At 36.1% G+C, this 27,498-nt stretch overlaps 5 protein-coding genes and 1 non-coding gene across 8 annotated transcripts; 4 read left to right on the top strand and 2 right to left on the bottom strand.

The window, feature by feature from the left end:
• Positions 1–773: 773 nt before the first annotated feature.
• LOC121249696 (suppressor of mec-8 and unc-52 protein homolog 1) lies at positions 774–11,434 on the top strand. 2 transcript variants are annotated; one of them, XM_041148451.1, is made up of 16 exons: positions 774–948; positions 1,281–1,491; positions 3,899–4,051; positions 5,795–5,843; positions 6,172–6,255; positions 6,388–6,491; positions 6,637–6,723; positions 6,802–6,855; positions 7,325–7,420; positions 8,259–8,386; positions 9,300–9,426; positions 9,531–9,590; positions 9,665–9,772; positions 10,193–10,293; positions 10,517–10,568; positions 11,032–11,434. In XM_041148451.1, the coding sequence occupies exons 1-16, from the start codon at positions 920–922 to the stop codon at positions 11,128–11,130; spliced, it is 1,542 nt and encodes a 513-aa protein (XP_041004385.1). In that variant the 5' UTR covers positions 774–919; the 3' UTR covers positions 11,131–11,434. The 2 variants fall into 2 exon arrangements, with proteins under 2 accessions (XP_041004385.1, XP_041004387.1); XM_041148453.1 differs by lacking the exons at positions 774–948; positions 1,281–1,491 and adding an exon at positions 3,752–3,775.
• A 2,912-nt stretch (positions 11,435–14,346) lies between these two features.
• LOC121249695 (GDSL esterase/lipase At1g71691-like) lies at positions 14,347–16,867 on the top strand. Its single transcript, XM_041148450.1, has 5 exons — positions 14,347–14,688; positions 15,246–15,367; positions 15,624–15,863; positions 16,161–16,410; positions 16,528–16,867. The coding sequence occupies exons 1-5, from the start codon at positions 14,442–14,444 to the stop codon at positions 16,761–16,763; spliced, it is 1,095 nt and encodes a 364-aa protein (XP_041004384.1). The 5' UTR covers positions 14,347–14,441; the 3' UTR covers positions 16,764–16,867.
• Positions 16,868–16,905: 38 nt separating this feature from the next.
• LOC121249694 (GDSL esterase/lipase At1g33811) lies at positions 16,906–19,423 on the bottom strand. Its single transcript, XM_041148449.1, has 5 exons — positions 19,128–19,423; positions 18,731–18,855; positions 18,086–18,334; positions 17,712–17,970; positions 16,906–17,591 (listed from the first exon to the last, which is right to left on the bottom strand). Exons 1-5 carry the CDS (start codon positions 19,399–19,401, stop codon positions 17,368–17,370), a joined length of 1,131 nt encoding a protein of 376 aa, XP_041004383.1. The 5' UTR covers positions 19,402–19,423; the 3' UTR covers positions 16,906–17,367.
• A 1,370-nt stretch (positions 19,424–20,793) lies between these two features.
• Positions 20,794–20,867, top strand: TRNAI-UAU. Its single transcript has one exon. It is a non-coding gene; the product is annotated as a tRNA-Ile (tRNA).
• A 68-nt stretch (positions 20,868–20,935) lies between these two features.
• Positions 20,936–24,598, top strand: LOC121249691. Of its 2 annotated transcripts, none has more exons than XM_041148446.1 (6): positions 20,936–21,118; positions 21,259–21,335; positions 21,944–22,088; positions 23,049–23,181; positions 23,412–23,551; positions 24,245–24,598. In XM_041148446.1, exons 1-6 carry the CDS (start codon positions 20,993–20,995, stop codon positions 24,383–24,385), a joined length of 762 nt encoding a protein of 253 aa, XP_041004380.1. In that variant the 5' UTR covers positions 20,936–20,992; the 3' UTR covers positions 24,386–24,598. The 2 variants fall into 2 exon arrangements, with proteins under 2 accessions (XP_041004380.1, XP_041004379.1); XM_041148445.1 differs by having other exon boundaries at positions 20,937–21,118; positions 23,049–23,177; positions 23,327–23,551.
• A 60-nt stretch (positions 24,599–24,658) lies between these two features.
• On the bottom strand, positions 24,659–27,013 carry LOC121249692. Its single transcript, XM_041148447.1, has 3 exons — positions 26,622–27,013; positions 25,532–25,646; positions 24,659–24,886 (listed from the first exon to the last, which is right to left on the bottom strand). Exons 1-3 carry the CDS (start codon positions 26,853–26,855, stop codon positions 24,813–24,815), a joined length of 423 nt encoding a protein of 140 aa, XP_041004381.1. The 5' UTR covers positions 26,856–27,013; the 3' UTR covers positions 24,659–24,812.
• Between the last annotated feature and the right edge of the window lie 485 nt (positions 27,014–27,498).

The following is a 27,498-nucleotide window of genomic DNA, read 5'->3' as shown; positions in this document are numbered from 1 at the left end:
GATCTCAATGCAAGATCACACTAATTAGCTTAGTTTGGTGAAGATTTGGACATGTTAGTTTTACATATTAATCTCGCGTTTCTAGGGATAAATGACGAGGTACGTACGTACTAGTAGCGTTAGTGGAATAATTAAGCTGTAAAGATAAAACGTTACTTATTTTATTATTCAAGATGCATGCATGGATAATGGGATTAGGATACGAGGACTTGATTAATCATTTTTGGACATCCGAGCATAAATTCCTTTACCCACCTTTAGGCCGAAGAGACATTGACACTACTTGGTGAAACATATAAACAAAAATGTCTTTGTTGGCAAGGGCCCATGCATGGCGCCCGGTAAGATAGGTTATAAAATGCATAAAGAAATTACTTCATTTTTTTTTTCCTAAGCGGGAAAAGAAAAGAACCGTTACTGTAATAGAACACAAACCCTAATCACTCTGCACTCTCTCAGTGCTCCATTTTTTCCGAGACTGAAAGAGAAAATGGATAGGAAAATCTGAAAAATATAATGGATTACTGTATGATTGTATTGGAATTGATAGTGAAATGTATACTCTGGAGAGCTCCTCCAAACAGGGACAATACAGGAAAATTCTAGATTAAAAACCATAACCGTCTGGTTAAAGCAAATATAGGAAATTACTTACCTATCCTTATACCAAGGCCTATGGCTACTCGTAAAGAAAATACTGAAATGAAACAAAAGCAGCTGGCCCATCTTATTCGTTCATTAGCCCAGCTCCGTAGTTATCTCCTAGCCCATCTGGCCCGTTCTGCACCTTGGCTTCTTGGGTCTTCTTCACACGACACACGAGTTCCTCATTCCCGAACCAATTATATCACTTTCTGAAGTCTGAACCTTGAGTGCCGTCGCCCCTCACTTCCCATCGTCCTCCATAGGAGTGTAACAAATGTCCACCCTAGAAATTGAAGCCAGAGAGTAAGTTTCCCCCTTCTCAATTTATGTTGTGTGTTTTTTTTTTTAAAGATTAAACTGGGCTTATTTGTTTCGTCTACTCTGAATAGCCGTACCCAAGCTTTTTGCCCTCATTCCTCGATTTTATTTTTTCTGGGTTCTAGTTTCTCTTGATATTGGAGATTTCCACTGTATGATGTAGCCTCTAACGTGTTTGAGATGATCATAGAACCCAATAAGCTTATTGCCCAATATATCTTTGTTTGTCTGGATTTACATAAGGGTGTGTCCGATGTTGTTACTGTTTTAGCTACAAGAGATGCTAATATAGTGTTTAATTTTTATATTACTTCCAGTGTCATCAAGATTGTGCTCCAATTTTGCAAAGAAAATTCTTTGCACCAAACTTTTCAGACGTTACAGAACGAGTGCCAGGTTTCTTTGAATACTGTGGACAGCGTGGAGACGTTTGTTGCCGATATCAATAGTGGGAGGTGGGATGCGATACTGCCTCAAGTGGCTCAGCTTAAGCTGCCCAGGAATAAATTGGAGGATTTGTATGAGCAGGTATATCAAAGTTGACTGATTGTGGCGATATTTTCATTTCAGATAATTTAACGTTGTGGTTATTTGGTTATATATAAATTTCTGTGCCTTTACTTTACTGTCATTTGAATAAGAATATTATGGCCACAATATATAATGCTTTAGGAGAATGATTATTTCGGTATCCTTTCTATGGTGTAATGTTCTGGTGGGCGTATGTTTCTTTGTTTGTGTATATGCCTTTGATGAAGATGGATAATGAAATGCTAGAGACAGAACAAAGGAGTTTCTTTTGTGTTTCGTATGCTGTTGGAGTCATATCAAGTGTGGTGATGATGTGAAATGGAGCATTCGATGAAAAGTTATTGTGGATCTGAACTAAGGAAAATAACAGTAATTTGAAGTGATTGATGTTATCAAAATATTTGCATGCATTTTATTAGTCAATTCCCTACTGCAACAATTGGGGCAAGGTTTGAGAGATGATAGGTTAAACATGACGTATTGTCATAAGAAATTAGTCAAGGTGCCTTTCCATTCACATTAGCAATTTTCTTGCTAGATTTTCTTTGCTTTAAATAATTGATGTTGTTAGGACTCATGTATACACCTTGTGTACTTGGGCTTAGCCTACTTCTATGAATAAAATTTATTGATTACCTATAAAAAAAAATTGATGTTGTTTGGATTAAGGGACCATAGGTTGGCTTTTTTAGTAGTTATCTATGCTATATCTTGACTGGATGTTCCAATTTGCATAGAGCACGTAGTAGGATTTATGTTCAATGGATTTTATTTGAGATGTACATTATAGTAGATGAGAGGTGCCTTCATAGTGTAATTGTCTCTTAACAATAGACATCCACCCTGGTTTAGGTTAGTGCCTTCTTGGTCAAGGTAATTGACAAACATGGCTTGAACTCTAGCCTCCCTCATACTCTTGCATCATAGATTGTGATAACCCATATGATGTGTAAGAATAGGTGGGGTATGAGATCCCACATTGCTTGAGAAGTAGAAGTTCTTACTCTTTATAATGTTCCAATGGGGCTCCACTAATATCATTGACTAATCATTTTGGAGTATAGACCAAGTGGTTTGGGTCTTCCATTGGGGCGTTACAAATGGTGTTTCTATCCCAACCAGAAATGTGGGACTTGAGACTTGCCACCTATGAAAGACGAACTTGACAAGGACGTCGGGAATTTAAGGGAGGGTGGGGGGAGATTGTGATACCCCATAGCATGTGTAAGGGTAGGTGGTGTATGAGATCACACATTGCTTGTGAAGAAAAAGTTCTTGCTCTTTATAATGTTCCAATGGGGCTCCAATTGTATCAAGGACTTGTCCTTTTGGAGTATAGGCCAAGTGGCTTGGGTCTTCCATTGGGGCGTTACATAGATTTTTATTTCAGAAGTAAATACTTATTGGCTGAGGATATGGCTTTTTAATACCAGGCACAAGCCATAAGTTTTCGATTTTATTATCGTTTCCAAGGGAACAACTGGTTTTCATTTCTATTGGAAAGTGTTTTTCCTGTTGGTGTTCACTCAAATTGGAAGTTTTGGTAAATTATGTCCTTTGGAGAATTTTTTTTTTTTTTTTAATTTTTAATTTTATTGGTAAGCAAGATTTTATTGATCTTAAGAGTAAGTAAGAGCGCAAGTATACTGGACATATACATGAACAATGCCTAAGCGTGCTAATTTAGTGATACAGGGAATTCATGAAACATCATGCCATGAAAATCAATTACAATCGACCAATTACTAGAACATCAATCCTAGGCATTGCTATTGTATATGACCTGTGTACTTGGGCTTTTGCCTATTCCTACGATCAAAAGAATCTTATTTACCGATAAAAAAAAAACAATCGACCAATGGAGTAAAGTACTGAAAAATAAGTTACCAGGGGGTCATTTCATTGGTTGCTTTAGTTATGGCTTTGTTATTCTTTAGGAGGAGCTTCAATGATGCCATAATTAGTTTTTGAGTTAGTAAGTTGTTGTTAAAGAGGTTGGAAGAGTCAGGGTAATGTAACTTGTAAGGTAGATCCACTGATGTGATGTATAGGAAGAGAGAGAAAAAGGTAGTGTTTTGGGGGCTGGAACTTCTTTGCATGAGCTCAAGTTGATTTTTCCATGATTTTTGTTTCAATCTCAGTTGTGGCTCTTCTCTGTCCTTGTAGGAGAGTCCTGGATGCTCTTAATTTTGATTTTTCAAGTTGGGTCGGCTTTGGGTCAAGGAGTTTTGTCTCTCTTTGGACCTGTATGTTAGAATGAACACACAATTATCTCTTACAGGTTAAGTTCATGCCTTTGTTGCATATTAGAATGAAATAAATAGCCCATATTCTCTATGAGGTAATGTGATATGGTATTTCTACTTGACACATTATGATTTTCCCATTCTTGTGAATTTTGCAGATTGTATTAGAAATGATTGAACTTCGAGAGTTGGATACCGCACGAGCTATTTTAAGGCAAACTCAGGTGATGGGTGTCATGAAGCAAGAGCAACCGGAAAGATATTTGAGACTTGAACATCTCCTAGTCAGAACTTACTTTGATCCAAATGAGGTTAGAAATTAGTTCTAATTTGATTATTTTACTTATTTTTTCCTCTATTTTTCATGTGAAGAAAAGCTTGTTATTTTTTCATTTTTCTTTTCCTTTTTCCACTTCTCTCAACCATATGGATTATCTAGTCTTGGGTTTGCGTCAAATTTTGTTTGCCAATAGTTATTCAAAATCCTTGTGGTGAACTGTTGTGTGTGTAGGGCTGGAAATTATCAATTTCATGGGGAACTTGACACATGTCTGAACCCTAGGAGATTTCAACTTTTCTTCTATGTTACTGATACTGCAATGTCTTGGATTCAATTATTTGACGTGGCTGGCAATTTTCAACCTGACTTGCTTGCCTGATACGAAATTCTTTGATTTGGGTTAGTTAAGGGGTCTGACCAGTTTAATTAAAGCAAAATGATGGGAACATGAGAGAAAACAGGGAATCCAAGGGATGCAGCAAAAAATGTGTACTGTTCATGAAAAACCTGGCATAAACTCAGCCCGAAATTAGTAGATTACAGTTGAGAGGTTTGACCCGTTTAATTTATATGAGTCAACCTTAATACAACCTGAACCTTACACGGCAACACAAGTTGTCTGCCCTAATTTGATGGGTTAGGGAGAATAACTAGTAATTGTGTGGTTGTTTAGTGAAAAGAGGGGGTGTTGGAGATAAGCACTCAACATTTTGCAGATATTGGTAGGTTGGGATTTACATACGACTTTGATCTGAACTCACTGGTGAGATTTATTTCTTCCCTCAGAGTGTAGTACACATTGCAAGCAGGAGAGAACTTTTGAGACCATTCATCCTCATCGGTTATCCTCATCGGTCTGTTCAGTGAGGTTGACTTGGTAGTTATGATTTTTTGGTTTTGGATTTTTTTTCCCACGGTTAACTTATAAAAAATAAAAATAAAAATCTCTTGGGTAACCCCTCTCATATTGATTTGCATTTCTATCTTTTGTACCAAAAAACAAAAATGTGTGAAATGACCAGGTGTCTATTTGTGACCTAGAATGCTACAGGTCAACGGAATCCCAGAGGAATATTGATTTTTTTGCTAAGAACGTGATGGATTTTAGAACTGTGTTGGTTGGGACCTTTAATGGAGAATCCCTTGTGTGGTTATGTGCACGCCAGAAGTGATTCAATTAAGAATCTGGCTAAATTAGCTGGAATTTTGTATTCAGAATATGTGGTTGGATTGCCATTAGATTGAACTCTATCAGGCCAGAAAAGGTCAAACTGTGTTCCTAACTGTATACTCTGGATGGGAAAACCTTACAGGCTATATGTTTACATAAGCTTCTCCTAACTACAATAGTACAATGTCACAAAAGTGTGATGTTCATTCTGTAGCATATGATTTACATGGCTGTTTGTTGCAGAGAAAGTATTTCTTGCAGTTCATACACTTAATGAATTAAGCAAATGTAGTCAATTTCTTATTAAAACGTAGCTAATCATCTGTTTTAGCTCCCTAGTAGTATTGGTAGTAGTTAATTAACTGAAAACGTATCTGCTATTTATTGGATAATTTGGACTTATTGGCTTTATATTGGTTTGCATCTATTTTAAACATCTTCATTTTGTGTTTCCTATAATTCTTTATGTTTCGTCATGGTGCTGTTAAACTAATTAGAAGTGAACGAGTTTATGCACCTGACTCATATAGTGTAGTTAAATTAAATTGGAACTATATTAGATTAATTTATTGAAAGACTTATAAGTTTTCTGTTATATTTCAGGCTTACCAAGATTCTACTAAGGAAAAACGCCGTGCACAAATTGCCCAAGGTCCTCCTCTATTCCTTTGGTCATTAGATATGATTGTCAAGACTGCCAATATCTTGAAACCTGTAAACAGTAGTTTAGTTTGAATGTCCTTAATAACCTTGGTAGTGTCTACCTATAAAAAAAAAAAAACCATGGTAGTGTCTTTATCTCTCAATGGTTAAATTTGTATTACTTATCAAACAATATAGGTACCAATGATACATATCAGAGCTTATGAACTTTAATCATTGCAAGCATATGAACTTCTACTCCCTGAGTCTCTGTTTAAATTTGTTTGCACATTTGTTTCTTGAATGTTGAAGAATTATGTTCTTTTTTGCATTTTCAGCTCTTGCTGCCGAAGTTACTGTGGTGCCACCTTCACGATTAATGGCTCTGATTGGTCAGGCTCTGAAGTGGCAGCAGCACCAAGGTTATAGTTTATATGCCATCTTTTCTTTTTTAGTGAAAACAATTGGAGGAGGCTATCATCAGTGGGGATATGATGCTTAGTTTTTGAAGTAAAACTTGTTAGTACTTCATTCTTGACTTATTTGAATGTCAGGTTTACTTCCACAAGGAACACAGTTTGACTTATTTCGAGGAACCGCTGCTATGAAACAAGATGTAGATGACATATATCCAACTACTCTTCAACACACAATAAAGGTGAGGTGTATAGATATTTGTTTTCAGATTTGCAAGTACACTTTTTTTTTTTTATAAGTACATTTGTGAGTACTCTTATGTAAATCTATTGCTTTTGTTTACATAGTTTCCTAATATAATCTGTGATGTTATTTATCTGGTGCAGTTTGGGACAAAAAGTCATGCCGAATGTGCCCGGTTCTCACCAGATGGACAGTTTCTCGTCTCATGCTCTGTCGATGGATTTATTGAGGTGTATTGTAGTGATATCTTTTATTTTTTGTGTAAAGTTTACAAAACTTGAATGCTCAGACATCTACATCACTACTAGGTCTGGGATTACATCAGTGGGAAGCTCAAGAAGGATCTTCAGTACCAGGCTGATGTGAGTTGATTAAATATACATGTATTTTCCGCTGTATTTTTGTTTTTTTATTACCTGGGCAGGCATTGCCTTGCCAAGTGAAACTTGAGTTCCTAGGCTTCACCACATTTTCCTAGGCAGTGTCTAGGTGTTGGGTTTAGACCCTGTGCTTGCTCAGGAACTTCTCTTGACAGATGCATGCTACTTATAGGGAGGAGTAATTAATTTTTATCTGTAATTGGTAGTATGTATACATTTTTATACTTATAAAGAAAATCTATGTACACATTTTTAATTTTTTCCTAATACTTTGCTAACATGTAAAAATCACAGATTAGACTTTTGGCTGTAAATAGGCCATGCAGTATTGAAATGAGGGCATCTAGATGATAGAAGTTTCTCTTGTCTTTGGTTTCACTCAGGGAAGTTTTGGCGTTTCTGGGAAGTTTCAATCTTATCTTGTGCTACTGACACCTATAATATTCTGCAGGAAACATTCATGATGCATGATGATCCGGTGCTTTGTGTCGACTTTAGCAGAGATTCTGAGATGCTTGCATCTGGGTCACAGGATGGAAAGATTAAAGTAGGTTTTAGTCGTGTATGCTTAAATTCAGGATGCATCTTTTATACTAAGCAACTTCTTAAATGTAAGCATGCTACATATGTTAATCTCAGACTGCGGGTTGCGTGTCATTAATACGTCTATGTTGGGCTCTTCCAAGTGAATATGAGTGTTAGCTCTTATGATACTTTTGGTTTGTCAATTGGGAAACTGTCCTAAAGGCTATTTAGCATAACACTGCAAATAGGGATCTACTAGTGCCAATAGTTAAATGGTGAACTCATGATGTCAGCTTTTGAACCTCAGATACAACTAACCGTAATTTTAAGCATCCAATTTATTTTCTTTCTATTCCATAAATCTGGAGAGCTATCAAGTTACCATTTAGAGGAAAAAAAAAATATTACGACAAAGCTGTTCACCATTCATATTGTCAACTACATGGTCCCACCTGGTCTAATGTCTTCTCTTTAGTAACTGATGTTTTAGATACTGCATTCAGTACAAATCAGCAATGTTGATTCTCAATATTACCGAAGAAGTTTGAAGGATATTAAATGTGGAGAGTTATCAAGTTACCATTTAGAGAAAAAAAATTTATGACGAAGTAGCTGTTCACAATTAAGATTGTCAACTTCATGGTCCCACCTGGTCTACCGTCTTCTCTTTAGTAACCAATGTTTTAGATACTGCATTCAATACAATCTGCAATGTTGGTTCTCAATATTTCTGAAGAAGTTTGAAGGATACATAACTAGCAAGTTTAAAATCTTTGATGTACTTTTCCTTACATGCTTAATAATATTAGAAGTTTGATTAATGAGCTTTATGATTTCATTCATTATTTATATTATTTTAGGTTTGGCGTATAAGGACTGGTCAATGCTTGCGCCGTCTTGAACGTGCACATTCTCAGGGTGTCACCAGTCTTGTCTTCTCTCGAGATGGAACTCAGTTACTAAGTGCATCATTTGACAGCACAGCAAGGTTTGTGGGCATTTTTTGTTGATCATTGTTTCTAGTGTGGCAGGGTACTATAGTAAATATCTTATACTATTTATTTGTTATCCTGGTTTATTTTAGGTTTCTGTTTAAATTGATTCTTTGTTTGTAACAGTTATCGCATCCCTGAGTGACTGTGCTGGTCATAAAAGTTTGATTGTCTGTGTTAACATTAGAGGTTATGAAGTGTAAGATGGCTTTAGGATGAACTGGAACAAAGTAAACTTTTTCTTGTAGGGAGTACGGGGGGCTGACAGAGGTGGTAGCCTTGTAGGTTTCTTGGGAGGCGAGGGGGTTCCTATATATACTTGTATCTTTGTTTAAAACTTTAGTTGTACAAAATGCAATTTATTTGAGAGGACTGGAAGGATATTGGCTGGGTAGAAAAAAAATTATTTGTCAGAAGAGCAGCAACTCTCTCTTCTTCTCCGTCTCTAATTTGAATTCAAGTTGAGTTCAATTATCCTCTGTTTTATTTGATGATGGCTTGTTCTGCCATTGGATTAGAAGTTTTATTTGTGGTCATGGTTTGCGTTAAAATGATTCTTGGGGTGATGATGTGTACGATTTGCATTTATGTATTTACGGGGTTATGTGTATATATGTAATATACACACGTTCACTTTTGTATATGTTAAGAATATAATTGTTTTATAAGTAATAATGAGAATATATGTACTGAACATGTAGAATTAGTAAGATAAAGTCTTTATACACAGTTTTTTTTCACACATGCACACATAAATCATTCAAGGTTTTTGGGCTAGTATCCCTTTATTCAATAGTGATAAACAAACACAGTACATTTGGATTGTTGATTGTGAAGAGTCAGAATATTTTTCTTTCTTATAATTATTTTTATGCAAAAACTAATTGAAGTTGTCATTTTTTCCAATAGAATTCATGGCTTGAAATCTGGGAAGTTGTTGAAAGAATTTCGTGGCCATTCGTCTTATGTGAATGATGCTATCTTTACAACGGATGGGAGTCGTGTTATTACTGCTTCTAGTGATTGCACTGTGAAGGTAAATTATTTTAGTTATGGAGTTATAGCTGAACAAATCCTTCTTTAAGTATGACGTTCTGTTCTCCTGAGTTCATAAATAGAAAAATGGTATATTATGTACAGGTCTGGGATGCGAAGACAACAGACTGTCTACAAACATTTAAGCCGCCGCCTCCTTTACGGGTACTAAAATATTCCCTTAGCATTTTGCTTTACCTTTCTTGTACCTGACTGCTGCTTTGTTCTTTCTCTATTAGGGTGGAGATGCTTCTGTGAATTCTGTTCATCTTTTCCCCAAAAATACTGATCACATTATTGTATGTAATAAGACATCATCGATCTACATTATGACACTTCAAGGACAGGTACTTGTTCTTAAATGTTAAATGTGGCATAGCTTTTTTTTTTCAATGTATTCTGTGCTTCAAAAAACAACGTTTTGTGTGGACAGCATAATGGAGATCTGAGACATATACGATGGAAGGCTAACTCAATTTTTCTATTGATCGATACTTATAGAGTATTATTTTGTGCAATTTGAAAATTTACAGTCCACAATTTTTTTAATTCAAATTATGGAAAAAAATCCATGAAACCTATTTTCCCACCACATTCTCTACAAAGTGGGAAGTACCTGTTCCTGCCAAACCGAGTGGAGTGGAAAAGCGACCTTTCGCGGGAAAAAAATTAGTAATAGTAACACCACTGGGTGAGGGTCGAAGTGTACCTGTAGCATGTGCCACTTCATCTAATTGATGATATATTTTCTCCATGATTTGGTGCAGGTCGTTAAGAGTTTCTCATCTGGTAAAAGAGAAGGTGGAGACTTTGCTGCTGCCTGTGTGTCACCAAAAGGGGAATGGATTTACTGTGTTGGTGAAGACAGGTATTTTAATGACTTTTTAAGCATAAAATATAATACTTTGCTCTTATCAGTTAGTTTACAAGTTCTGAATTTTTCAGTTATATATAATATGAGTATTTGCAGAAGCACAAGTAAAATAAATTGTTGTACAGTACATCCATCTATGATGCTAACCATGCTGAATTCATGTTTCGGTTTCTTCAGTGTTTTATTATCATCTATTTAATACGTGAATCATTTGCAGGAATATGTACTGCTTCAGCTACCAGTCTGGTAAACTAGAGCATCTACTGAAGGTATGATGTCAGTCAGTTGAAAGCTAAGTTTGTATAAAACTAGGGCATTAATTAGATTGCTCTTACTTAGGCACATAAATTCTAGAGAATGGTTTGGGAACTTGTTTATAATACTGTAAAAGAAGCTAGGGTATTGCTCTAGATAAAGCAAAATGGTGCAAAACCTCTCATATACCATGAAGTTTAGAATCAGGGCTATTTATTTTAATGAAAAATTGAGTTTTGAACTAGAACCCGAACCTGGAGCCTTTTCCCCAAGTGATTTGAATTATGTGCCATTAATTATTTTTAGTTGTACATGCAGGCTTGCTTGTGTTTGTTTGTATCACCGTATCATACGTGTTGATAATGACCGACCGCATTCACCTTTTTGGGTTGTATATTGGTGTATTTTTGTATATGTAAAGGAACATATGGAAGGTGCACTGTATAATGTGTATTATTTTTTTGGGAGCAATTGCAGGTCCATGAAAAAGATGTAATTGGCGTCACGCATCATCCACACAGGAACCTTGTTGCTACCTTTGGTGAAGATTGCACTATGAAATTGTGGAAGCCTTGAATCTCCTATATCTTGGTTGTACTAATGTGCTCTATTGTAAATTAAGTGAGTTGTTTCCCGTTATATATAATATATGTTAGTTTTTGCTATTTTCATGTTATGCTGACTGCTGAAGACCAAGAGTTACTAATCTATAATTGGCAACGGTAACTGCGGGAGAGTTCTATATTGTTGAACAGCTAGAGCACTTTTTCCGTTGAATTTGGGTTTAAATTTTTTTTTTGTTTTCTTAGCATATATCGATGCTAAGCACCTGATTGTAATCTTATGCTGCAAGCTCTTGTGATTTGAATCAGTTTTCTTATTTGATGTCTGAAAATGACTATATATTGACGTTCCTCCCATCTTCGATTACAACTTCTTTTTCAGCTTTTATTTTTCTTGATTTTCCAGTTTAGTGAAGATGAAACTCGCTTTGTTGCTCTAGGAAGTGGTACCACCTACGGATTGCACTTGGGTCGTCAAAAAAAAAAAACAAAGAAAAAAACGTTGGTTTTCAAGTTAGGAAGGGCAGTGTCAATAACGGGTCGTTGCATGAATTTTGCATGCCATTCAGATCACTTCCGAATCTCAAATGTTATGTCTTAGGACCTATTTGGATAGTGAGATGAGATGAGATGAGATGATTTTAGATGAAAGTTGAATAAAATATTATTACGATAAGTTTCAGTATCTAATTGAGACATAATTTCTGGGACGATAGGCATTACACTATTACCATTCCTCGACCAAACTTGTCACCTTTTATCTCAACGTCGAATTGATCGAATTCTATGACTCTTTGAGTTTTGGATCCAGATATCACTCTATCGGATCCTTGGAGTTCATTTATTTATTAACTTGATGGAACTTATTTTGGGTCAATATCAGCTACTTAAAAAGAAGAAGAAGAAAGAAAAGTGGCTTCTTTCTCTAGCATCTTTAATTTCGACTTGGGCTAAAAATACCAATCTGATTATTAAGGCATGGGTATGGCTGTCTGCTGCTGTCTGTCCAAGTATTCTGCATTAATTTTAGGAGTGTTGACTTTCTTGCACAATCTGTATCATGTACTGATCATCATCTATTGATGAAGATCTAGAATTCCAAGAATTTTTACTCTTCATGATTCTTAACTGTTTTACGCAACGCCAAATTCCACAAATGGCTTGTACGTAGCACCGATCAAAGCTGTGCATTTTCTATCATTTACTTTATTTATTCCCATGTACCAGCTTAGCTTCTAATTAATAATAAAGTCTTCATTTACATCTTATACTATTTAAATTTCTCAATTAATTTACACCAGTACCATCTCTTACCATATATATATATATATATATATATATATATGTTCATCAACGAAAGATTAATCATGTGGCATGATTTTAGTAGTTATATTTGAGCTATTTACATCGGGTGTGAACTAAAAATCTTATCGGCATGATGCAAGTGTGCGTATAAATTAAAAATCTTACCAATGTTATCATTTAAAGAAATCACTGTAAAACTTCATATGACTGATCAGATTGAGATGATGACAAAACAAAGGCAGTCGGCGGCGGCATGTTACGTATAGAGAAATGATAGTTAAAGTCGTGAGTGTGCAAACAATATATAATTATTTTGAAAAAAGTAAATAAATATGAGATCCATATGAAAAAATAAAAAATTTAAATAAATATGAGATCCATATGAAAAAATAAAAAATTTTTAATATTAGACTCTACTCTTTTTAAAATGATTGTATGATATTTACGTATTCTACAACTACACGTAACATTACTCATAAATTAAATGGCAAAAAAAGTTGGACATATACTAAACAAATAATTATACCTTTCTGACTAGATAGGCTTAATTAATTAATTTGTCATCGAATCCTGATCTACCTGCACCAGAAATTTTGACTACGTCGACGTACGCCTTTAATTTACATGAGCAATAATATTTCTAGCTAGCTAGTACGTACGTACTGATCATCAAGAAATTAAGACGCCATTTCTCGCCCCCACCAAAAACAAAGAGATCGAAAGGAAAATTCAAGACATGAGTTGATCAGGTACTTTAGGCCAGTTTTGTCCATGGTATATGCATGGCGAGAAAGTATGTACGTACTGCAAGATACAAATTATAAGTAGGAAGATAAATCATTTCATGAGAATATATATATATATATATATATATATATATATATATATATATATATATATATATATAAGCCTAAAAATGTACGTACTGAAAACTCCATTGATCATATGGCAAATATATATTAATGGATGCGCTAGCTCTACTAGCAAAAGGTGACCAGGACATTACAATGTCCTTAATTATATTGGCATCTTACGTCGACGTAGAAGTGGCAGAAGTCCCTATATTGATAAAAGCTGAGGCGGTTTGACGGATAAGAACAAAAAAGGTATGTATGGCTGATTGAATATGGCTTAATTAATACACAAACATATATATATATATATATATATTGTTATAATACCGAGGGTTAAATATTTAACTAAATTAGTATATAATAGTTTTAGGACTTTTGAATCAATGGTACTTGAGTCTTTAACAATTGGTATCAGAACAAGGACCACATCACAAGTTCAAGTCACAGAAAGAATGACTTATAGGCTGGATTAAAATGCATTGGTACTATATATGTATAGGCATGCATAGTGTTAATTCATTGAATGTTGATAAATGAGTAAATTCACTAAAAGAAAAAAGGCTATCATCGAGTTAGTGTCAATAGAGTGGGCCGTCGTGGACGTCGAATTTAGAAGTGTAGTGGAATCATGTTATGATTATGGGGGTTAAATGTTTAACCAAATTAGTATTCAACAGTTCTAGTGTTTTTAGATTAATGGTTGAGTTTTTAACACACACACATAATATAAATATATATATGTGTGTGTAATTCATGTGCTTAATTATAATCTTCGTGAATTGCGGGTTCCCAAAACAGTTAATAAATTACTACTTTAATCTAAGAGTACCAAATCCAGCTCCCTCTTTTTCGAGGTTCAAACCCCGGCCGGCCAAATTAATCCTAAAAAAAGATTACTGATAATTAAGGAGCTAGAAGTGAGTATTCATGAAGAGAGTGCCCTGCACGCATGTTGGCTGCTTTAGAGTGTGTAATTACTTCTATGGAGAGAACAGGTGAATGCATTTATTACTTTTCAACCACCGTCTTACTATGGCTATAAATAAACCTTCCATTCATAGTCACAAACTCCTCACCTTTCACAAAGGGTAGAAGAAAACTACTCTCTCCCTCTCTGAAACACGCATAGAAGAGACATACCATACACGGACAGTACCCAATAGTCATGGCTAAATTTAGATTATTAATGCTGGCGTTTTTCGTGGTGCTGAGTGTATCTTCGGGTCAAGGTAGTGGAAGGGGGAGGGAGATGGTGCCTGCCATGTTCATCTTCGGAGACTCTCTCATTGACAATGGCAACAACAACAACCTACCTTCCTTTGCCAAGGCCAACTATTTCCCTTACGGTATTGATTTCAAGGGTGGCCCTACTGGCCGTTTCTCCAATGGCTACACTATGGTCGATGAAATAGGTCAACTCTCTCTCTCTCTCTCTCTCTGATGGCCGCGTTTTCTTTGCACTTGGGTCTCAGCGCTCTAATTGAAAATGACCAATTGCCAACGCATTATTAGACACAAATTAACGTTTTCATTTAGTCCGTGTGGTGTTTAACTAAGGGTGAACCTTCGCCATTCTTGCCTAGGTATATAATATACATATAGGTATTCCTGGTATATATGTTCAATGTGTGAGGTATAATGTATTCACGTCATGAAGTCGATCTCATCAAGGGAAATAAAAATACAACACAATCTATTGGTAGCGTTGAATAACTTCGAGAGCACATGAGTACTGATCGACAAAAACGGGAAGTTTGTTCTGAACGTGTTGGGCTCTCTCTCTTTCACTGAACTATATATAGAGTCATATATAAATAGCTAGTGATCATAGTTGACAGTGAAAGAAAAGATTCCACTCGGAAAAACTTTTACCTTTTTATATATGAATTAGGATGTGTTAGAAAAGTTTTCCAGGTACTCCAATGGTTTTTGTCAATATCTCATGATATATATATATATACTCTTGCAGCTGAGCTGCTTGGACTTCCATTGATTCCCGCATACTCAGAAGCTTCAGGTGAACAAATGCTTCACGGAGTCAACTATGCCTCCGCGGCTGCCGGAATCCTCGACATCACTGGCAGAAACTTTGTATGCACCATGCATGCATGTTTTTCCGTATTCATTTGCATCGTTTTGTACTCTTTTGGACACAGATTACATACTGAATTTTCGTAAACAATACTTACAATATGATTAATTCCTAAACAATAATACACAGCCAAGTCCTACCCTACATGTGATTTTGATTCAGTAGTAGTACTACTGTGTTGGCTTAATTTGGCGAACAAATAAAATAAAAATGGCCGCCTTTTTTTTTTTTTTTTTGGCAATGTTTGATGATCAGGTGGGTCGCATACCGTTCAATCAACAGATAAGAAATTTCGAGAACACGCTAGATCAGATAACAGACCGTCTCGGGGCCGATGATGTGGCCCGGGAGATCGGCCGGTGCATATTTTTCGTTGGGATGGGCAGCAATGACTACCTAAACAATTACCTCATGCCCAATTACCCCACCAAGAATCAGTATAATGCACAACAATATGCTAATCTCTTGGCTGGACAGTACTCCCAGCAACTCACTGTAAGCTTCTCAATTTTACTACTCCCAACTGCAGACGTGCTGCCTTTCTCGTTACAAAAATTTTAAACATAAGTTTAAACTCGGTTACCATTTTAAAATATATGATTTTATTTTTTAAAATATAAGAATAAAAAAATAAAATTATATATTTTTAAGTGATATGTAAAGTGTATGATTTTTATACAGTACGATTCTTTTCGTTAATATCACATCATATCCACAAATTTAGCCCATGATGGACCCAATAGAATCTTGGTTTGTAAAGTTAAGTCCATTTTGATACATTTAATTGGACAGAGACTTTACAATCTTGGAGCCCGGAAATTTGTTGTAGCTGGGCTTGGGTTAATGGGCTGCATTCCGAGCATCTTGGCTCAAAGCCCAACAGGGACTTGCTCAAAAGAAGTCAACGATCTTGTTCAACCTTTTAATGCAAATGTGAAGACAATAATCAACAACCTCAGCGCCAATCTACCTGGAGTCAGATTCTCTTTCATCGACGTTGCCCGCATGTTCGAAGACATCGCCGCCAATGCTAGAACTTATGGTACTTTCTCACTTAATTTCTGCCACTAAGGATCTTAACATGGCATGCAACAGAATAATGCATCCTTGGGTTCATAATTATCTTGTACTAACTCAAATTTCCCCTTTCGTTATATAGGATTTGTTGTCCTAAATCGTGGGTGCTGTGGCATCGGGCGAAACAGAGGACAGATTACATGTCTTCCGTTCCAAACACCATGTCGAAACCGCAACCAGTATGTATTCTGGGACGCATTCCACCCAACAGCAAAAGTTAATATAATCATGGCTAGGAAGGCTTTCAGTGGAGACCAAAGGTTCATTTATCCGATGAACATAGAGCAGCTTGCAAATCTTGATAATGAGGCTAAGTAATAAGAGTTTAGAAATTGAAATAACTAAAACAAGTCAAAAGAACTGTTGTGGGTGTAGTGCTAGCTATATGTAATTGCATCTGCTTTGAGTTGGTTTTGATGTTATATCATTTGCTGTTCAGGCACCTGAGTATTACTTTTGGTTAACTTTCTGGTAATCAGACGAATCTGATAAGCTTGCCACAAGACACAAGTAATCGCAAAACCGAGCTAGAAATTGATTAAAACAAGACAATTCTCTCATTTTTGTTTCATTTGAACTAGTATATACACCAAGAAGTTCGAAAAAATCCCAGATCAAAGGAAAGAAAATACAAGTACAATCATATAGAGCAGAGTTATAACTATCTCATGAATAGTTATTATATCCAAATAAAGCTCTTATGTGTTTTGGGGCATATTTAAATCAAAATGGAGATATTGTCTCACTTTTATTTCATCGAAGGAACCAGGTAACCTTCATCTGATGATTCAACCAACAAGGGATTTACTGGAATTACAAAGGCAAGCAGGAAATGTACTAGTACAGCAATCAACGAAAGGAGCAGTACTACCAATAATTTATGGGTTACACGCTCAAACAACCATAAGAAGTTCCAAATCCATTACAGCATTGCCAGTTGTTGTATATTAATTGGATATGTATATGACTGTGTTTGTGAACTGTATGAACTCTTGGCAAAATAGATGTTTGCCACCTCAGTGGGATGAAAGGCATCCCAGAACAGGTACTTTCTACGATCCTCACATGCTGCTTGAAGTGGAAGACAAGTAATTTGCCCATTGTTCCTCCCCACTCCACAGCATCCCTTGTCTATCACTTCAAAACCTGCATCATTTCCAAATTTCAAAGCATGCATAATTAGCTCAATAATATGGGTTTACGATTAGGTATGTTGGTGACAAACAGTTTCATGTTAATGGTTGGATATATGCGTGTGAAAATTACCATAACTGGTTCCATTGAGGTATAGATCGCTGGTGCTCTGATACGAGTCTAGGAACACAAACTTTGCTCCACGCAACTCGCCTCCATTGAAACGGTCGACAAGTTTCCTCAGCCCTGAATTGAAAAGAGAAATTGCAGAATTGATTTTTTCATTGCAGCGGCTGCCATTACCATGATAACGCGCTAGCTGATAAGGTATGCACCCGATCTGGCCAACTGCAGAAACAATCACCTTGCGTGCTCCCAATGTATATATTTGCTGAAAAACAATGAAAGAACAGTTACAAAAATCATTTGAAAACAAGCCGGAGAGGAAATTCTAGAAACCTTTTTTGCATGAGAAAATGGGCGGTTAAAGTTGTCACAAAACTTACAGTTAGCATGCGAGAGTAGTCCTGAAGAAGTACAGCAGCATAAGCTTTTGGAGTGTAATCTGAACTAGTTCTGTAGAAATCAGGCATGTAATAGTTGTTAAGATAATCGTTACTTCCCATTCCAGAATAAAAGATGCACTTGCTTAAATAGCTATTGAGAGCATTGGTATCTCCTCTGAAGAGCCTTCTCATCTGTAGCACTGTATCTGCAAAGTTGGCTACCTGTTGGTTCATGGATGCGTGATCGCCCTGTCAAACATACATCAATGTCATCAAAATACTTCTTTTTCACTCATTACTGATTGTTATTACAGGCATATCATAAAATTCCTATGGCAATATAAGGGTCTGTCACAGCAGCTGGATCAGCTAACTGTGGAGCATTGTCAATTGAGCACTGGATCTCTCTGTTCTGTCTGGTTTCATGCTTCATTCTTTTTACACTAGCTCATGTCAAACGGAACCAAAACCTACCGAGTAAATCCAGAACTTAGAACTTAAAATTCTTAAGCGTGGAGTGGTTACTTATCACACATAATAATGGGCAAGAGCAGTACTACGTAATGGGTTACGTACATTTGGAGCTAGTGATTATCCATCCGTCATAATTATTAATCAGGAAGTGATTATGATTCGATTAAATACCAGATTATTTCCTGTTTCATCTCGGATCCCAGATGCTCCTGATGCATAATTCACTCCACTAAGCTGTGCACGGCCGCGAGTCCTTGCATAAGGTGGAATATAATTTGGAAAACCAAGAAGTTGAGCTGCAAATATTTTGAAAAGGATCAAAGGAGAATAAATTCCAGCTGATTTATTCACAAACTGAATTATAGAAACTAAAGGTAAAAATCAATACATAAACTCTCAATGCACTGAAAATTGCTTGTTTAGGCATATATAGCTTTACACACCTATATATGCCCAACATGTTAATCGTTTCTATACCCAACTTGTAACATGGAATAATAATAATAATACCTATTTTTTTTTATTAAAAAAAAATGGAAATTAAGGATATTAATTGATCATTACGTACCAAGTGCATCGACGTAAGTCCGACCATTAGTGAAGCGGCCAGTGGCACCCTGTGGAAAGTCAATGCCATAGGGCCTATAATTGGCTCTTGCCAGCGTAAGGATCCCATTGTTGTTTCCATTATCGACCAAAGAGTCACCAAATATGAAAAAACCAGGCACTTGGGGTTGCTGTGGCTGTGGCTGTGAGCAAGCTTTCCCAATATTCCACCACAGAAACACGAAACTAATTGACATAGTTTTTTGCCAGAAACCCTTCATGTTGAAAGCATGCATGCACCTTGCATGGATGCACGCTAATATATATATATACTCCTCAATTTGTGGCGTTTGTTTTTAATTGCTTTCGTTCTGATCACAAATGGATAGTAATTAAGCGCCCGTGAGATATAGTGGGAAACTACTTTTAGTTGTGGATCATGTGTCACTTATTTTACAATGAATTAGCTAGCTAGCAGCGGTGATGAGAAGGATTTCTCGTGATCATCTACATGAACGCCTCATGAGCATCCTAATTCTAGCATAGACTGGACATGATCTTTACACCCAAGCAAAGCTAGCGAAGATCATGATAAGAAAGGATGCATGTGTTTATTTTCCATCAACTTCTCCTTTGGAATCAGGTGATTGCTAAGCAGTTGCATTTGCAATTTGCCGAGTTTATCCTGTGCGCGCACGAGATGCAGCAATCTACAGGTGGAAGCGAAGAAGTGTTATCATTATACTGTAGTACTGATCAACACAATTTCTTTCAACTTGTCAATGTCAACTAGTCTCATGTACTTGTATTTCTGGGCTTTCTCTCGATCGGTGATTTTTAACCCTTAAGTTCCTATTTTCTACCCCTTAAATTCCTTAATCATCAAATGTATAATGAAAACTTCAACGTCGTCGTCCCATGATGCAGCAAGTAATTAAAAGGATACAGCTAGGAGTCAATAGAGTTCCATTAATTCCTTCTTGTCCTGTTTATCTTCCGTCACGCTCTATCAAGTATTGAGAGCTTTAATTAATTAGAGGGAGATAAATACACTTTAACCTCACATTTATTAAGCATTTAGTGGATCCTCCAATAAAAAATATATAGATCATCAGAATGTGTTGGCAAGCTTAGTGGATCGCACATTAATTCTTTTGAATAATGGAAGTCATTATGGTACAATATTATAGTAAGAAAAATTGTATCCAGCAGCCATACACCACGTACTTGATGAAACAAAAAAAATAAAAATAAAAAAAAAATAAAAGCACGTGTGTTGTATGAATGTTTAGTAGGATAACTCTTAGGTGTCGTTTGGATTCGAAGATGAGTTGAGATGAGTTGTGAATATTAGTGAGATGGGTTATGAATAGTAGTAAAATTTGTGAGTTAAAGTTGATAAATAGTAATAAATAGTAGTGAGATGACTTGAGATGACTTGAAATGACTTCCGAATACAAACCACCCCTTAAAGTAATTAATACTGAGGATGTGCAATTTGAAAAAAAAAAAATATGGTTCATTATTAAAAAATATTGAATTCACTTTTTTCAAAGAGAGCGTAGAGATTAGCACACTGTAGGATTACAAATATTATTTTTCGTAAAATTGAAAAAATTATCGGGAAAAGAAATGATAAGAGTGAAAACAAGGTCTATTACGATACGATTCTAGTGTGAAACATTGAGGGTCCCGTAGCTCAGTTGGTTAGAGCGTTGGTCTTATGAGCCGAAGGTCGCGGGTTCGAGCCCCGCCGGGACCAATCACGGCAGTCACTCGTGTTGAGAGATCAATTGTCGTTACTCTAAAGTTGTGAAACGTGCCATACAAAAGTAGAATGATTTTTAACAACAATAATCATTATTTTTCGCGATATGGTTTTGTGTGATGGAAGTGAAGCTAAGCGAAAGACGAGACCTTCTTCCTTTCGTCAAACTCCTTCCAAAACCAACCTTCCCATCTCAGAGTTCTTCTGTCCTTTCCTTTCATAATAATTTTAGAGGCTTTGCTCAGGTACAGTCTATGTTGGTTTCTTTTCTTCTTTTTTCCTATTTTTTTTTTTCCTTGCTGACGAATTGTAGTGGCAACTTGGTTCATACTTCAGTCTTTATTGAATACTTGTTTAAAACAAGCTGCGTATTTTGTGATGTCAGAAATGGAGGTTTCGGATTCAGGAGATCTCAAAGGCTGAACAGCCCACCAAGCACTACTTGGTTCATGTTATCAAAGAGTAATGCTTAAGATTAAAAATCTCATTTTGTTTACTTGTCGCAAAACCATTTTGGCATTTGAAATATGGCCTTCACGGAGTGTCATTTGGGTTTCTGGCCGTGCGTTTGATACTTGCCCAGTTTGTGATCTGATCAGAATGAATGCTTTCTGTTTGGGGGTTTTAGAGTTATGGATCTTGCTGACTTTTAACGAAATAGGTAGATCATTTCAGAATTTGGAATGCATGCCACACTTGTCTTGTGAACTTATTTGGAAGGACCGGCTGCAAATTTCGAAACTTTATCAGATAACTCTTAATTTTGAAGTGGTCATTGTTTTGTTGGTTATATGCATATATCTCGAATGTAAATAACATGTGCTTATACGATTTGAGATGCTTTTTAATAAATGAATTGAAAATTTTAGAAAGTTTGGGATTTGTTTTTTTTTATGGAGAAAGAATGTTGAAATTTTGGGGCAAACTATCTAATATCTTGGAAGTTGGACGGTTTAACGAAGTCTGCAATTTTGATAAAGTCAAGAAATGAAAAGCAATTGCAAACTTTTGAACTAATATAGCTCCGGTTGGGATGATAACAGTTTCATTTTCCTAAATGTGATTGGCAGGGGTGAAACTTTGACTTCGATTTCAAAGCAGTACGGGGTTTCAATACATGCAATTGCCGCTGCTAATAAGAGTATACAGGATGTTGATATTCTTTTTGGAGGCCAGCACCTTAACATTCCTTCTGCCACACGAGACACACCAGTGGTGAGAAAGACTACATGATCATTATAAAGCTCTCATGACTGACTGTTTATTATCGTGATCGCAGTAGAACTTTATTCTATGAAATAGATGCTCTGCGTGAGTTAGGCACATTCTGTCCTTGATTTGTCTGATACCTAAGTCCGATACAAAAGAATCTTTACCTGACTGAAGCACCTACCTGACCCTTCCTCTCCTTCCCATCTCCCTCCGAAAAAGGAAACGTATAAACTTCTGGGATATTGAGCTACTAAATCACGATAGGTTTCTTCTAAATACAAATTTTCTAATGAATTTCCAAGATAGCAATTATTATGCGCTTTAGGTATAGGCGATTATAAACTTTAATATGAATTTGATCTATTTTTGAGTAATCCAATTAAAGATGTGATTTGAGGACAACAGTTTCAGTTCCAAAGATATATAACTTTGAGTTGTTCCATTCTGAACCTGTTTAGAGCGCACACCTCAAGAAGATGCTTGATCTTCATGAGCTATTATCTTTTCTAATAAAATCAGCATGAAGTTCTACCAAAATGGGTAATGTGTATTTATACAAATATAGAACCAAAATACATATAACGTTTGGTATATAATTTTCAATCACAATTGATATTCAGCAATGAATCTCAGCTGCGATGTTGTTAATGACAGATGCCTATGAAGTTGGACCTGAGAATGAGGAATACAAAATGGAAAAATTTAGCTCTTAAAGACTGAATATTGAGGCAGTTTTCTTTACACACTCCCCAAAGGGGAGCCTTAACACAACTCTTGACATAGCTATTTAATGATGGTCAGTATACATGGATTGGAAAGCTCCTGAGAAGCTGAGGAGATAAGACACTAGTTGTCAATTGTTGATTTATAAAACCTTCTTTACCTTGGTAGTTGAGATTCCAAATAGTTTTGATTTTTGACTTTGTCGGCTTCTGAAGCTGCAGTCCTCTTTGTTCTGATCAGGTTCGGACTGTGATAATTTGGTTACGGGGCCTCAAACTACCAGAAAATCATTTAGGATCTTTGAATATCTTGGATGGACTTCTAGAGCAGAAGAGTTTCAATGTGCTATCCTCTCATTATTTACCACATGTAAGTATGTCTTCTAAAATTTTGCATCCTCAATTCGATAATTCAATCTTTCTATGTTCAATAGGTTTATACTGTTATCATCCATAAGTTAATGACGGTTGTCTAAACATTACTGGTGACCTCAACATGCTTGTGCATTTCATTCTCAGGCTAAAACCACTGGTTATTTTCTAGTTCTGGTTCCTCTTGTAGCATTTTGCATTAGACTCATACTGGATGCCTTTCACACTAGAGTTGCTGGAGAGTTGAAAGATGAAGTTGCGAGTGAATCAGAGTGCCAGCATCATAGGTGCAGAAGCATGCGGTGGAAATCTGTTCTCAGTGACATAGAAGAAATAGACTCAGTGGATACCGAGTTAAGTCCACATTCCAACGTAAGCAGTTAATTTAAGTTCTGAATGATACTTAGGCTTCATTGACTAAATTATGGTCTGAGTGTAATGGTGCTCATATAGAGCGCTCCAAAACTTTTTGCTGAGTTAGTACCACTATTTTGTTGGGTTATATAGATTTCATCTTTTGATTATAATTTTTTCACCAGATTAATGAGCTGACAGAGATTTGAAAAAAATAAAAATAAAAAGAAGGTTCGTGCTGGATTTTGCAGACTATTATTTGCTTGTCAGGCGTAGATCCAGCCAAGATTAACTTGTTAGTCAAATATATTGAACATGATGTTTGTAACACATCTATGATCAATAGTTCGGTTGATATGCTATATTGAGCGTGAAGCTTTTATTGCCTTTCTAGGTGCAGAGCTTGAGAATCTTATAAGCATTTTTGCAGTTTCACCGGTTGTGGCATTCACAATCTTCAATTCTTTTACACCTTTTCAATACCAAAATGAAATTTAGGTGTTTTGTTAGACCGTACAAGTCAAATGAGACTCTCACATTGAAGCACCAAATATTGCATCGGTAGACAGAAATATATTAGTTTCTTTTTTTTTTTTTCTTTTTTTTGATAAGTAAGAAATTTCATTGATCAAAACTAGGCAAAGCCATGAACACAGGAAGTATACTATATTAGTTTCTTAAAGTGCTGGTTCGTTTGGAAACATTTTGCAGAACCATTCAGAAGCTCAATCTCAAGTTTCTTTCGAAGAGATGTCACAAGCTTACAACAAGCTCGAACAGGATTACCAGAAATTTCTATCAGATTGTGGAATGAGGGAATCAGGTCACTGGCGTGGAGGTTCTCCTGAATAAAACCATTCTGCCGCATCAATCATTACAAATATGGCAATTGTGTAGCTTTTAGATGTGATATAGAATATAGGATTAGATTTCAAATGCATTTTACTTTTTAGTCTCATAGTAGTTTTACTTGCAACTTTCTGTATGTATATATGTACCACTAAGTGGTGGGAATAAGGTTTGGTTACCGAAAAATCATCAATATACCTATAATTTTCGATGCGTCAAGCCTTGGCTCAAATGAAATCACATAATCAACTATTCCACTACACCATTACCACATAACAAATCAAAATTTTCCAGTCTATGATTATCAAATTACAATTCGTCCTTTAAAATCACATCATCCATTTTTATTTGTAAAACAGTTCTTGACACTGTCAGAAACCATGAGTTAAACTACATGCCCTTAACTGCCGTGCTCGACTCCCCTCCCTTTTCATCGAACACGGCGAGCTTTTTCTTCCTGTCCTATCCCAAGTGATTTCTGGGCTTTTTCAATGCCTTCAGGATCTGCAATGCAAAGATTTTCATAAACTCTTGCAGCATACTTAAAATTAATAATATGGAATAAGAAAATGTCAAGGGCTTGATCACAAGACCTAATCCTTCAGACTTTCAATGAACTTGTGTGCAATCATGAGACCGAGATTAACACCCTTTTTAAAGGATAATAACCAAAATTTTGGTTTGGGTGTAACCTCAACAAATTTTGAGCTTAAAAGTTTGATGAGATAAAGTACCTTGAGTGGACATTGAAGATCTCTGCACCAGTTCTTTTTACGTCTTGTTAGCTAATTCTTTTATTATATATTTATGTGAGAGAGAGAGAGAGAGAGAGAGAAAACCATCAACCTGAATTTATACTTCAGTCCTTCAAACAGATGTAGGAGTAGATGCTTTAAAAATAATTATATTACTTCCACAAGCATACTTGTTATGATGCAGAAACACCAAAAGTCCATAACTCTAGGTGCAGTGAAGATAAAAGATTAGGCCAGAGGGTGGGGGAAACATAAATGGTAAATTTTTGTAACTGAAAAGGAAAAATAATAATAAGAATCCTTGGAACTAAAAGGTTGAAAATGTTGTATTGTACAAGATAAATTAAACTATTTCCATCTTACTACTGAGAAATGCACATGGAAATCCACTTACCAAAGAACTGCGTGAAAATGCGCGTGAAGAAGCTCAAGTTGCGGGAGATATTATAGGCCATGGCAGGTGGAAGAGGTTTCACAACGGTGTCAATGCTGAATACCCGTTGAAGAAACTGTATAAACAAGAGTATTCATGTCAAACTGAAGTAAGAACACATTCAGGCACAAAACTATTTAAAGAAAACATATGGAAATGATGACTAGAATATTTTCAATCACCAAGCAAAAAGAAATGCGTAAAGCTGCATACTTCAAGCAGCTAGCCCCTGAAAAGCTATAAAAGTATCAATTGATAGAAAAACATAACATAAAATGTTTAGACTACATAAGAAGTAATTGACATATATCCTATTGACATGCCTTTACTCATTGAGGAGGTTAATTGCTTTCCCAATCAAATTCAGTGATCTAAAATCATGGAAGACAAAAAATGCATCAACCTCACCGCATGCTTCTATAACAAGATTAAGTTGAATTAACCATCTAGAGTATCAAAAAAATATTCTGACTGAAGAAACACAAAAGCGCATAATTTCTAAAACCAAATTGAATGCAGGAAAAACAACACATTTTTTGGCTTCAGAACATGCTAAGATCATGGCTTGACAGTGAACCTGGTCTAAATCTTTGCAGATGATAGACCCTTACTGTAATATACACTAACAAGCATTCTACCCTGTAAGTTTAAGATTTGTGCTGCCCTCTGGAAAGCACAAAATGGCCAGTTCCTAAAAGAAAAACCAGCAAAGCTCTAGGGATTAGCAAAACCAATCGGGGTGAGTATCGGGAATTCAGAGTTATCCCCAGTATTGATTGTTCATATTTAGCCGATATTTAAAAATAATGAACTATGAACTACATAGTCTGCAGAAGGGTCTCATATGATAAAAAGACATCTACTTTCAGCAGCGGCAAGCAAGTAATCAATAGTCTACGAATTCGGTAACCAAAGATACCCATTTTCAAGCAAGTAATCAAGAACTCTCCCGATTGCGTAAGCAAAAAGATATAACATCCTTTGACAACCGCACGAAAGTACCCGAATTTATTAATAAATTCCAACACAAAAGCAACTATCAAAGAGATACCTGATAATTACGCTGAAAGCTGTAGCGGAGCTGGGGGTCAATCTCGACAAGGGAATCATCATCTTCAAGGTCGTGGCGTTTGGACTTGTCGTTCTTTCTTCGAGGGACGTGCATCACCGGTTCGGCTCCAGGCTGCTTCGTGACTTTGAGCTTTGCGTCCCGAAACTCCTCGGCAGCCTCCTCTTCGCCCCTCCATGGTGCCGACGACATCAACTCCCTCTTCGCCCTCCCCATTATTGTATTGAGATTACTATCACAGACTATCGATCACACGATTACTGTCTCCGATACATAGAAAGAAAGAAGCCGCTCAAATCCTCACTTGTCTTTGGGTGAGAGAACCGATAAGGTTTCCAGTAGATACGTGGGCTTACATGCTCTGTTTGTGGGTCAGAGTTTTCGTGTAACTGTCTATGTTACAATACCCGATTGACAGGTTAAGCCTATTCCAGTCTGGCATAAACTCTTATTCCGCTTCTTGTTTTATTACCGCGATGTGACACTGTATAGCGGCCATAACTTTGATCGTAATATATCTCAAAACAAAATTTTACACCTTTGGAAGCAAATATTACGGCGACGTGAAATTGTATAAATGCCATAACTTTGTCTTTCAATCTTTCCCGGCAAAAACATATGGTGATTGGCACGTGATCCTATCAAAATTTATAAACAAAAATATTGATTTTTATGTAAATAATCGTTTAAAATATATTACATCGATTAAATAACTATAAATAAAAAATTTAAAATAAAGAATAATATTACTCAATAAAAATCATCGTCGTGGAATAACTTGGGTAAAAACCCCGGTGAAAAAGGAACATGATGAAGACCTACCTAGCGTTTTGTTTCAATCTATCATTGTCGTTTGCGA

This window comes from Juglans microcarpa x Juglans regia, chromosome 2D (assembly GCF_004785595.1).
Source record: "Juglans microcarpa x Juglans regia isolate MS1-56 chromosome 2D, Jm3101_v1.0, whole genome shotgun sequence".
Classification (NCBI taxonomy): domain Eukaryota; kingdom Viridiplantae; phylum Streptophyta; class Magnoliopsida; order Fagales; family Juglandaceae; genus Juglans; species Juglans microcarpa x Juglans regia.
The sequence above is the reverse complement of the archived record's forward strand: the minus strand, read 5'-3'. Positions and strand labels throughout refer to the sequence as shown.